The following is a 13,327-nucleotide window of genomic DNA, read 5'->3' on the forward strand; positions in this document are numbered from 1 at the left end:
TTGGCATCCCTAACGATTACTCCAATTCAATAAGCATGTTTGGGCTTCATGCATTTTCTAAAGAGAGAAAATATAAAAATGTGTAATAAAAGCAAATGCACATTAGTTTATACCTCTCCTAAATGGACCAGCAAGCAGCAATTCCTTTATCAGTTGAGCATCTTCAGGTCATCTTCATTGGGCAATGGCATAATAGGGAACAGTTCTGTAACGTTTGGCCTTAATGCATCTGAACTATCAATGGTAGAAAACTAAGGATCCAGCACATCATTTCACTAGTTGAGAAAAAGGAAATATGAACTTACATCACCTAAACTTTGCTATATTAAAATCCAAGGAAGCAACTAGCCAGGTTTCTATTGGCCAGACTACGGGATGTGTTAGTGTACAACCCATAACCTCTGATCCACGTTTCAGAAGTATCTTTCTTCATTTTCTGCACCCATGATTGGCTCATCTTCTCTTTCTCCTGACCACCAGTTTCCTCTCACAAATTACATTTAAGCAATGTAGAAAAACATTGCATGTGTTCCTGCAAAGAACTAAAACTTAAGCAAGTACAAATAGTGTAACATGAAATAGGAGATTGATCACTGAAGTCTATTGTTTAGTTCCTACGTTATCTCAGCTCAGTAAACAAATGCTACAAGTAAGGAACGTAATTTTTCCACAGTGAGCAAGTTACACGGGATGCTTGAAGAATCATTGTTTTGCATAGTTAACGCTCTTTAGTATTGTGCCTTTGAAAAACTACGAAAACGTGAGGCCTTTTAAACTAATGCTAAGCATGAAGAATAAAACATTTCATTGAAATTTAAACCATTACTCTTTTTGCCAATAAATTTAATTATTTTTAAACAAAATACATTTTCATTAGACATGAATGCTTTTTTATGTTAATATACTTGTTTATAGTGTCCACCATATCAGCTGCACGTTTGTATTTACTAATAGTTGATTTCAGTTAGGCCTTTTAATATGTGTTATTTCATCATGTTTTAAAGACACAAGCTTATTAATAATGTTTGCACTCCAACACTATTACCCACCAAAGTCCTCTTAATAAGGACTCTGCTCAATTGAAAGTTCCCTTGCGTTTTCAATTAGCCAGTAGTGTAAGAAAAATAGCACTGCTAGGAATCTGATACAAAGACAGTTTATAAAATTTGTGTCATCGGGCCATCATCTAGGTACATTGATAGAAGCTATGCCATGTCATAAACCCTAGTTTTAAAACACCCTCAACATATTTAGATGCAAAGCGCTTATCAGGTCTCCACCTGTAAGCAAAAATCTATTTGATGAATTTGGATACCTGGTTAACCAAGCAGCATCACGTGTCATGGCATAAAGCAGTTCATGGCTAAATAGGTCGAAACAGGCTTTCCATAGAAGCTTTGTACATTGACCTCTCTTTTGGGGACTGTGGCACCTAAAGAATAATGTTGAGATTAAGCACCACAGTATGGGGGGGGAGGCTCAGAAATGCAGTCCATCGCTGCACTTACTGCAATGTTTGATGGTCCGCATAAGAATCCACCATGTTGCAAAGAAATGAATTAAGTACAGTATGTAGACGTTCTGTGTTAATTATAAAATGGTCACAATAACTCTAGTGGAGGTCAGGCTTAGCAATGCGGGTATTCACGTATGGTTTTCACAAGCAAAATGGGGAAACTGATGTAGGCCCCAGCCTCAAGGAGCAGAATCCAGTGTGTTTTTTTGTTGTTGTTTTTTTTCCAGACGCTGACCACAATCTGTGCCCTGACAAAAAATCTCAGGTTCTCCTATACCAAAACAATTTGTAAACCGAAGTTCAGGTATCTCAAACATGGAGGCAGGCCTCTCGAGCTACAGCTCTTTATTAAGGCCTAAGGAATCTTTCAGCTCCTCCTTGCGAGTGCAGTTAAATGTCCCAATCATCAGGAAACGTTGAAAACTGATCGTTGTCACTAAGCATTCAAACTAAACGTTCAACATTTAATGAGAGACAGTGAGCTGAATATATCCCAGCATACTGATTATATTGAAATCAGGCTCTGAATAAATACATTATCAGTGATGTTGCCTCTTTCATTATTTTAACCTGCAGTCCATCATTTGCCCAAAGTATAAACTACCTGTCCCAAATGTACGTGTTAACCTACATTGCGCTATTTCATTTTATTGTATCTTTTATTATTTTTCAAACATATTCATTTTATTCAGATCATTGATTCTTTTACACACACACAAAACTTACAATTAGTAATATAAGAATGAAATGGTCGAGAATACCTGATAACCATGAAATAATCGTAATTAAAAGTAGAAAATCTGGAAAGACAGCAATTAGTGACATAAACAGCAAAATACAGTCTAGTTTATAAAACAATTCTTCTCAAATTTTTTCCAAACTTAAAAAATTTATATGAGATGGGGCATAGCCTGCCTAACCATAGAATAGCACTTCAATAAGTGAAGCTTCTTTCCTACCCTGCTTAAAAAGCTTAACAACAGTAGCCACGGGTGCCATCCATCGCCATCCTAGAAAGAGGGATGTGGAGAACACTTGGAAGACACCCTCTGTCAGTAATTACCACAAGAACCTGCTGAGGACTCCTAGAGAGGCAGACAGGGATATTGGAGGCCCTGGAAGGACGAAGGAAACCACCACAGGAGGCTGTGTGAATCTATCAAGCAGCCAGTTGTGGAGGTTGATGTGTCCTGTCAGAGTAGATGAGTGGACACATTGAAGACCGGTGAGAGAGCCTGCAGCAAGAAGCTGCAAGAAGCTGCATAGACCACGGGAGTTACAGAGGCTTCTGAAGAAGGAGGCCAGTGAGGACCTTGACTAAGCCAGGAGGAGGATGGGTCATTCATCGGGTGCCAATGAAGCGACCCCTGGAGGCCGTGCAGCCTGGAGACTGAGCCTGCTGGAGGGTCCTAGTTTGATGGGGGAGACACTACACTCTGCTTGCCTGAGAGGCTGGGACAGAATCTTGAACACAGCTCTTGGTAGTAACTGGCAGTCCCAGAATCTCTAAAATAGCCATGCAGCAGAGAAGCCCCCTGGCCCTTTAACATGTGCTCTGGAAGGCCGAACAGTATGGGGATACTAATGGGAACACACTACAAAACCAGGCCCCCAGGAGGCTTAAAGTGCGCACTGCTTGGAGAAGGGTATCCCCATTGCCTCCATCCCCATTTCCCCTCCCTCATGGGCCCAGTGCCAAAGGAAATGTCAATCCAACCTATCAGATTAGACACATCCTAAAATAAAAGCAATCACCCAAGAGATTTTGACAGGAGAGGAGAAGGTTAGAATATGCTTGTGGGGAATCCTTGGCTGGACACTATCTGAGTGCTAATGCTGGGTCTTGTGGTGAACAGAGGCATGGTTCAATGCAGAAATAAAGCTCAGTGTTAGATTTGTGGGCCCAAGCATCTACACACAGCTAATTCAGGAGCTAAGAGACAGTGAGAATCCCACACCCTCAAGATGGCACATGGAAATCTAGTATTACTCAGGACTACATGAACAGGTCTTGAGATCTGCTAAGGCTGACTTGAAGGTTTGTCTACTGGAACTATAATGTAAGACCTCTGAAATGGGAGAGAGAGTTTGGGATTGGAACCCTTAGTGGATGACAGATTGGAAGAGCAAGCCTAAATGTGGGGCCAAAATCGAGGACTTGGAGAAAAACAATACTGAGCTGCTGAGCAAACAGGAGGACTTGGAAAGTTGTTTGCACTGTAACAACATATGGCCTAACGGACTCCCATGAGAAGCAGAAGAGAGTGAGGTGCAGTGGTTTGTACAAGACATCCTTTATACCATCAGGGGTAATCGGGAATCACAAGCAACCAGGTTTAGCTGAACACAAATGGTATACCCAGCCAAGATTGAAAAGAATTCCCACCAGATATCCTGACATAAATTCACTTTTTCGAAGACAAGGAGCAGATTATAAGTAAAGCCAGAGAGAAAGACACAATCCTCCTTACAGGGCCCAAGCTCCAGCTCTTCCAGGATCTCTCAGCAATCATCCTTGTGAAATGCAGAGACTTTCATCCATTGATTGGTTTCCGCAGGGTTCAGCAAACGCCCTAGCAGTGGGAGGATCCTTTCTGCTTGGAATAATATGAAAGGGAAAACCATAACCATAAGCATTGCTCGAGACCAAGAAACCCTTGGACATCAAGGTGTCAAACTATGAAGCTTAGGTACAAACCACGTGGAGGAAGTAGCCCAATACCTTGGAAAAAAGGAGCTCCAAGAGAAGCCAACTTCAGACTAGTGCACAAAGAAGCAAAAAAATAGCTGGATATCCTGATGAAGCAATAATAGCCACTGCGGGGTCCAGATGCCACAATGATGGGGAGGCCTGGGTGGGGGGAGGGTAGCCTAAAGGCACATTGAGGTGGAGGTAGGGGCACAGAGCGGAAGGTTCAGATAACTTGGCAGACTCTTCTCTGTGGGATGAAGACTAGTTTTAATCAGAAACAACACTCTGACAGACATCAATCAATCAAGCATTATTTATGTAGTGCGGCTAATCAATCCTAGGGGTATCCATGTGCTGAGGTGTCAGAAGTCTCTAGTTGAAGAGCCAGGTCTTGAGTCCCTTTCTGAAGTCCGCCAGTGATTATGTGCGTAGTTGGAGGGGGATGTCATTCCAGGACAGGCGATGAGGTAGAGGAAGGAACAATCCCAACTGTGTCTTTGGCGGATGCGAGAAACGTGGGCTGGAGCAAGGGAGATAGAGCTCAGTTATCTAGTGTGCTGGTGGAAGTTCAAGAGGTGGTTGATGTAGGCTGCTCCCAGGTTGTAGAGTAATTTGTAGGCATGGGTCAGCATATTGAACTGACTTCTCTGGTCCAGGAGCAAGTGGATGTTCCTGAGGGGGGGGGGGCGATGTGGGTCCATTTGGGAAGGCTAAGCATGAGTCTGGCGGCTGTGTTCTGTATGGTCTGCAGTCTCCTGAGGAGTAGGGTGGTGGTACTGGAGTAAAGTGTGTTTCCATGACCACTTTATAGAAAAATCCTGCATGATAGCTGGGGAACGCAGAGGATAGGCTGTGAATTCAGGGTGGTCTGGTCCCCTGATTTCAGTAGAGATATACAATTGAATAGGAACTTGAGATCACGTTGGTAACACTGAAAACATTGAGATGACATTAATTCCCATTTCATTGAAGGATTCCAGTGACTGTGCAGCCCATAGGCTAATATTCCTTTCAAATACCGACACGGAGATCTTTACAAATAACTTACAAATACCAATTCCACACAATCCCTCATTGACACCCTCCATGCAGTATGGAAAGTTTTGATATTGTGATGCGGTAAATGTAGGACTTTGGCAGACCTGTCACCATTGTGATGGAGTAACTCCTCTGCTGAAATCTAAATTAGGCTCCAAGTCTGTTATCCAATGTTAGAGAAGACTTGGACATATGCTAAACAAATCAGTACTCCCAACTTCTACATTGGGCACTTCAGTCTTCAAGTGCTACAGAAGCTACTAGGACTCTGACACATTTTGAGAATGTAGTATTCTGTGTGTCCTCTTTTCCTGTGTGCCTACCCTGGTAACTGGAATAATGACAGTGAATAAAGTAACAGAGTGTTGGTATGTGGTCTTCTGTGGAAGCTAGGAGATGGGGGCAGCTGGAGGAAGAATAAAGCCCTTGCAGACCCTACCAGCTGATGCTGTAACGTAACCTAATATAAAATAAAGAACTTGCTTCCTTCTTGAGTGACTTCAGACTCATGTATGAATAACCTGCCCTCTGATTTCGATAGAGAATCCAGTCTGTTAGTATGGGGGCTGCGGAGAGCTGATTTCCAACACTGGACATTTCAACTCACCAGGGCAGGAACAGAAATGGAACTGTCAGAATAAGTTGGAGATGGAACCTGGGAATCAAATCCCATTCTAACAATGGGAGGAGCTGTAGGTTTGACATTCCGAATTAATACCAAAGTATTCCAACAGGGACACAGCACACAATAATAGGCATATGGTAGATGCAACCCAAGCATTTTCTTCACATTTTACTGACCATGTCAGATAATTGTTTGAGTGGGGAAGAGAATGGTACCATCACCCACATTTGGTAGTTGTGTGGTCATCCAGACATACCGGAAATAGGTGGTAGGACATATAAAACGGACACTGGGATTTCCAATATCAGCTGACCCATCACTCACTATCCTGGCTATACCTTCTGAGAATCTGAAAGGCATGACCTCACACAACTGAACATTAAGGCTGCATATAACTGGGAGTGGTGAGACAACATAATGCCTTATTATGGGAGAAAGGGGACCCCTGCCCATCGTTCAGTGGTTCAATAAACTATTGCAACTCTCAGTGATGGAGCAATTGACACACAACTTAGTGCAGATGTAGCACAAATTTGTATTTAGATGGAGACCTCTAGTCCACTCCTTCTCAGGACCAGAACGCTTCAGCTTCATGCCTTCATGCTTAAGGGCATTTTAGGTCTTTCAGGGACTTGAGCTCTCACATCAGGTCTGACAGCTCTGCTGCCTTCCTGACCAAACAAACAGAAGTGTTCGGTGCAGGTGGGAAGTCTAGCACATTAGGAACCCTCATATCACACCACATGTAACAGACATGCAAGTGTGGGAATTAATATGATATCCATCTTATTATGTTGTATTACCTCACTCCTATCTCATCAGATCTGATTTGAGTTTAATTGAGGGTTGAGTGAAACTCACGTAATTTGATGTTTGTTTAATTATGCAAAATGTCATCAAAAGTACGCATAATTATGTGAAATGCAAATCTGTCATTTCAAGCTATATTTTAGCACAAAGTGCACTCTCACAATAATTTTTGACACAAGAAGACTTATGACTTAGACTTAAAAAGTGCCAAAAAACAGCACAAACAACAGCTGTTTGAGTTCTGTTGTTTCTGTGCATTTGTGGTTAATTTTTACATGGAATGGCGCATAAGTATGCAAAGTGGTGTAATTTCTGGAATTTCACATAATAAGCAAACGCATCTAAACCGACTGGATTAGGCTAGCCTTTTTTAAATCGGATAGATCCAGGCAGCATGTGCTGACCAATTTATCTTCCATGTGTAATCCGGGTTGTAGAGGGTCAGTGGTGCTTTAGTGCCAACCTCAGGTCAGCTAGAAGAACTCAAGGCTGTGGCACTGATTATGGAAGCAGGCGCAAGGGAGACTAACCTCATTCAGGTGAAGATCGGTGACCGAAGAATATTTCATGAGAGCTCCACTCGTAGTGCCAGTGTATGAATAGGGAGATGTCTGTGTTTAAGATATTAATTCTACTATAAACTGCATGAAATAAGACAGTAGGTGAATCCGGCGAAATCCTCCCTTTTGTGCCAGTTATCTTTCCTGCCGTGTTATCCCCCTGGCTGCTCTCCGGAGAAGTCTCTTTTCCAGTGACTGACTTTCTGCTGCATGCTCCCCGTCTCCAGCGCTCAGCTGGCAGAGCTGTGAGAGGAAGTGCAGGTGTAATGCTTGTGTGGTCTGGAATGCGCCAGAAGCAATGCAAAGAATTCTCTGTGACCACACCATGAGGAACTGGAGCTCTTTTTCATTGTTGAGTTTCCCTGGGCGAAAAAAACAACTGCGGGTTAACTCCTGGCCTGAGGGGAATGTCATCCTTAAAACTGGCTGGACGCCTAAAGACTTTATTTTAATTGTCATACTGGTTCGTTCTCAAGTCTACATAAACCTATGTTATAAATGTTGTTTAAAATGTAACAGTCTCTCAAGGTTTCCCTTTTTTAAAATGTACATGTTTTCATCCTTTAGGGATGGCCACTGGAATCTCTGCCGATTGAGAGTAATGCTGTCATCCCTAGCGTATGAAAGTCTCTTAACATCTGACTCATTACACGGCTTCTAAATATAATCTGATCTGGCTGATGCCTATAAAAAACAGAGCTGTGAGCCGGAGGAGGCAGATATAGAAACGTCAGAAGAACAAAAGGATTCTTCCAGTCGCCATTGGAAGGCATATGCTGGCACGTCTGATTGGAGGGTAGAAGAGCTGCGGTTACCTGTCTCCGATGTTTGCACTGGTGTAAGGTTTGCATGCAGTTGAACAGAGCAGAAACTGAGCCAATACTGGAATTTCAACAGCAGGCTGGTTGGTCAAACTTTGATTTTTTTGTTTCAACCCTCTCAGCATGTATCCTCCCACCCAATGACTTTGGAAATGTGTTTGTGCAAATACTTCTAGAGGGCCCATGATTGTTCCCAGTGGAGGTGGATGACTAAGGGAGAACAAGTGCTTCTGTGAATGTTGGGTGATGTAATGCTTACGTGGGTGATTTCAAACTTGATGAAAATCTAACTCTGCCAAAAAGATTACAGCCTCTACAGATGGATAGCTACGACCTAGGTTTGGAAGCAAGCAAATTCATTGAAGATCTTAACTTGTACGAGGCCTCGAAGGATGGGCTGTTCCGGGTGGACAAGGGGGTTGGTAACAACCCTGAGTTTGAAGAGACAAGAAAGGTGTTTGCTGCCAAGATGGCAAGGATCCATTTGCAAAAGCAGTTGCTGGAGCAGCAGGGGGATCAGAATGTGTCTTGCGCCGGGTCTCTCAATGGAGGGGTGGGTGTCGGAAGCCAGCAGCAGCAGACCCTTCTGAGGGGTGCAGTTGGAAGCACCAAGCTGTCTCCTGTGGAAAGCGCTGCCAAACCACCCCTGGGCACATCAGCTGCTCTTTTAGGGCTTTCAGGGAATGTGAGCAGCAGCAGCCAACCCTCGCTTCTCAGCCATGTACCACCAGATATGCTGCGGCACAGGCATACTCAGGACGGTAGAAGGGGAAGCTCCGAAGGAGAATCAGCAAGCTCAGGGTCTTGCTGCTTTGCGTTGGAACAGATGAGTCCTGGCAGCTCCCGCACAGTTTTTCCAAACCATCATGATACAGAGCTTGTTAGCCCTGGCTGGGGTGGAGGTCGTGAGAAGATTCTGGATTCAAGGCCTCGAAAAGGAAGTTTACAGTCAAGCGTAGTTAACAATCCGCTGCCTAAAAACCTTGTCGACCATGCCGACTATCCTCATCAACAGTTGCCAACAATCAGCAGGACAACTGAAACTGGCTCTGGACATAAAAAATACACAAATGAACCTCAAAACTGGAACAATCATGAACAAAAGCCACTGGGCCAAAGATCATCCTCTTTCTCACACCAATTAGCCGCTCTGTCACCTTCAGTCAGCTTTCTTGATGAAAAGCCGGTAGCACTAACACAACAAAGATCCTCCTCCTTCTCAATCCCATCAGCATTGCCTGCTTATGGATTTTCCAGGTACCAGAATAAACATTCAGAAAATGGGAAGCTAGAACTTGACTCTTCACACAAAGTTGACACAGAGCATCAATCACAGTTCCAGGGCAATCTAAAGTCATTCATGTCCAGTTCACTTCCTAGCCCTTTAACTTCAAATGTAGAGTGTCAGCAGTCCAACACATTTTACCCACTAGCAAACAGTGACTGCAATGATCACGAGCACCAGCAGGGGACGTCTGGCGGTGACCATAGGGTACATCCTGAACAGAACGCCCACAGCGTAAAATCCCATGGACATGTGACTTCAGGCCCTCCCTCATCACTTCCAGGAGTAGGCATTCATCCATCAAATTCTGGCCAGAGCGGTTTGCACCAGGAAACCTCCAACACCACCAAAGTAAAGTTGCCTTGCCAGAATCTCATGCCACAACAAGAACCAGGGCCATCCACAGCGGAAATAAAATTGGAAGCACTCACCAAGCGTCTAGAGCAAGAGATGGATGCTCAGCCCAGGGCTGATTACTTTGGTAAGTGTACATATTTCCAATACTATTCCCCCACCCTTTTCCCATAAGTTAGATGCAAGTGTTTTGCTTAAATGATGATCTTTTCACATTATCTCCCCCAACTTCTCAACCGAGCTATTACTCAATGTCTAGCTGTCAGTGACCATTTTGTTTAAACTTTCTAAAGACTTCACTTGCACTAGAGCTTATCGATTTCTAGTGAATTCGTTCTTTGAAAGTTGAAAGTGTTTAATAATGAATTTATTAAGTTTTCTGAAAGTTAAGCCAGCCTCAATTTTAGTTCACTGATTTGTGGTGGTATTGGTTTCTTGGTGTGCTTGTATTCTTCTGTTTTCCATGTTAGCAATTTTTTTCATATTTTGCTATTGGGCTACATAACGATTTAAGAGTTTTGTGTTCAGTTTGATTATTTTTATTTGCAATGGCACATGTTTTAGTGACGATGTGTGGCAAGATGTTATGCTGATAAAACAGCTCTATTAACCAACACTACTAATTTGCTGCAACATCATCTCACCTTCGTATTCTTCATAGATGAGTCTTTATTTTTAGCTCTAGAAAACCATGTCAGTGATATTTAAGAACATATGCCAGTATCTGCTGCAAAATTACCCCTTTTATTGGTCAAGCCTGCAGGCAACGAGAATGAGCTGTCACTATGGCGACGATCTATTGTATCTGAAAAATAAGCTCTTAACAAAAAGGGGCTTTTAGCCCACCCATCACTTGCTATTTGCTAGTACCATTATCACTCTTGTTATCACTCTTGCTTGCTGCCTTCTGATTCAGCACTTCCTTGTCGCTATGTGGAGCATGGCCCAAGTGCACATTAATTGAACTTAATTTCCCTCCCTCCGCCCCTCTTGCTACAATTGAGGTGCCAGTTCCTTTTCTGCATATTTAAATAGCGCAAACTCAACCCGATTATGACACTTTTCTTGAGCACCAGTTATTTTATGATTTTTATAAAGACCAATATTCATCCCGCAAGGGATATGGCGGCGTTATACCTCACCACGTAACATATATAGAAATACTCTGGATACGTGCAAAAAAACAGACAATTTGGAAAGAGCTATGTTTTAAGCTTCTTTCTGAATCTAAGATAGTCATTTGTGCAGCGAAGATCCAAAGGCAATAGATTCCAGTGTGCTGCAGCTAGATGGGTGACTTTTTCACCCTTATAGTTTTAGCGAGGGCAAGATTTGCAGTTCTCAGGTTTCTGTTAGGAGTATAGAACTTCATTTTAGATCGAAGGATCACAGGACCAGAGTTATGAAGAGCCTGGTGTGCATGGCATAAATGTTTGAATTTCGCCCTCATCCGGGTAGACCGTCAATGATGAGACTTAAGTCATGCAGAGGCAGAGTTGTACCTATCTTTGTCGCAACTAAGTTCAGCAGCCATGTTTTGAATTACCTGCAAGCGGGAGAAGAGATGGTCCGACATTCCCATGCAAAGGGCATTTCTGTTGTCCAATCTGCTAACCACCAGGGCTTGTACTATGGTTCTGAGCAATCTACAGGAATCCTGCAGATCAGTTTTTGAGAAGTTTCAACAAGCCGTAGCATTTGCCACATGTTGCAATGACTTGTTCATGCATTGTAAGAGACTCATCGATCAAGACCATTAGGTTTCATACCACTTTTTTAGGCTTAGGGGCAGATCCTAAGGACGTCAGTGACCAGGAAGAGTCCCAAATGTCGTGGGTGCCTCCAAAGAGCAGAATCTTTGTTTTTTCAGCATTCAGCTTCAGACAGTGCGCCTTCATCCAGCTTGCTACTTCTTCTAAGCAATGGGATAGTTTCTTGATCTTTCTCACTTTGGTTGATGGTCAATTGCGTATCGGTCTCAACAACGAGCCCTTTGGCACCCCACAGTTAGAACTCAGTCAGTTCAGCTGGGGACAATAAGATCTCCTCCCAACAGTACTAACTGCGAGGAGAAGATCTTACAGTCCCCAGCTGAACCGACTGAGTTCTGTTGCTCAAAAATGAGCCAAACCATTTTGGATCTCTCGAGTGAATCCCGGTTGGTGGAGGTTCTTTATGAAAAGACTAAGTTCAAAACTTCTAATATGCCATAAATTCCATGTAGTCTTTCGGTCACTCCATGAAAAGTTGAGACTACCTACACCTTGATTAATTATTTTATACATCCCCTCCCCCCCAGCCTCACCCCGCTTTGGTAAAATCATTTTTTAAAAGGGTGGCAATCACATTTGTGTTTATTTGCGGTTGGCATTACCTTGCACTATTTTGAGTTTTCTTGCTCTGAGCTACAGTGGCAGGTGAAGGGAAGTGACCTAACTTATCAATGGCAGAAGAATGGAACAAATGTAAAGATATAGCCTTTGTTCGATGGCATCTGTCGCTGTAGATACACATGTTCTGCATAGCTCGCCATCTGGTGTTGGGTCGGAGTGTTACAAGTTGTTTTTCTTCGAAGAAGTCTTTCGAGTCACGGGACCGAGTGACTCCTCCTTCTGTCTCCATTGCGCATGGGCGTCGACTCCATCTTCGATTGTTTTCTTTCCGCCATCGGGTTCGGACGTGTTCCTGTCGCTCCGAGTTTCAGAACGGAAAGTTAGTAAATATCGGAAGATTTTCGTCGGTATTGTTGCGTTCGGGATCGGCGTAGTTAGATTCAACAACGCATCGAAGATCGACGCGCTCCGGTGCCCTTCGGGGTAGTTTTCGATCCCCCGTCGGGGCCTCGTCGGCCCGACCGCGTGTCGAACAACGCCGATGGAACGGACCCCGTTCCGTTTTTGTCCCAAATGCCACAACAAATACCCGTATACAGACCAACATTTGGTCTGTAACCTGTGCCTGTCACCTGAGCACAGTGAGGAGACTTGCGAGGCCTGTCGCGCGTTCCGGTCCCGAAAGACACTCCGTGACCGTCGAGCCAGGAGACTTCAGATGGCGTCCACGCCGACAGCGCACCGAGAGTTCGAGGAACAAGAGGAAGAAGAAACCTTTTCGATCCACGAATCGGACTCCGAGGAATTCGACGATCAAAAAGCCGTGAGTAAGACGTCGAAAACAACACATAAGAAAAGTGACAAGGCCCAGGGGACGCCACTGCCACCAGGCCATGGCTCCACCCATAAATTCGGTGACCGACCATCGGCACCGAAAAAGGCCCAAACAGTGCCGAGATCGTCCGACTCCGGTCGAGACACCGGCACGCAGCCTTCTCGGGATCGAGAAAGTGCTGGAGAAAAGCAACGACACCGAGATAGCGGTGTAGAAACGGCTCGACGCCGAGACAGCGGCACCGACGAAGAACGACGCCGAGAGGTTTCGACTCCAAAAAAGAAAAAAGCCACCTCGGAGCCGAAAAAAGATACAGGCAGGGTTTCGGTGCCGAAACAACCCGTAACCGACCCAGGTCCAGGCTCTTATACAGAGGAGCAATCACTGTCCTCTCAGATGCGAAAGCATAGGTTTGAGGAAGAGCTGCAATCCACCGAAGTGGACCATACGCAAAAACG

The 13,327-nt window shown here is 44.0% G+C and overlaps 1 protein-coding gene across 1 annotated transcript in view; it reads left to right on the forward strand.

Moving 5' to 3' along the window:
* The window catches only part of LIMD1 (LIM domain containing 1), a 300,888-nt gene that overhangs the window by 98,884 nt on the left and 188,677 nt on the right, over positions 1 to 13,327 (forward strand). Inside the window, exon 3 of the mRNA XM_069216256.1 lies at positions 7,809 to 9,828. Within this exon, the coding sequence (XP_069072357.1) occupies positions 8,382 to 9,828 (1,447 nt within the window). The 5' untranslated portion in view covers positions 7,809 to 8,381. The remainder of the gene's footprint in view (positions 1 to 7,808; positions 9,829 to 13,327) is intronic.

The sequence above is a fragment of the Pleurodeles waltl genome, chromosome 2_1 (genome assembly GCF_031143425.1).
Source record: "Pleurodeles waltl isolate 20211129_DDA chromosome 2_1, aPleWal1.hap1.20221129, whole genome shotgun sequence".
Taxonomy (NCBI): Eukaryota; Metazoa; Chordata; class Amphibia; order Caudata; family Salamandridae; genus Pleurodeles; species Pleurodeles waltl.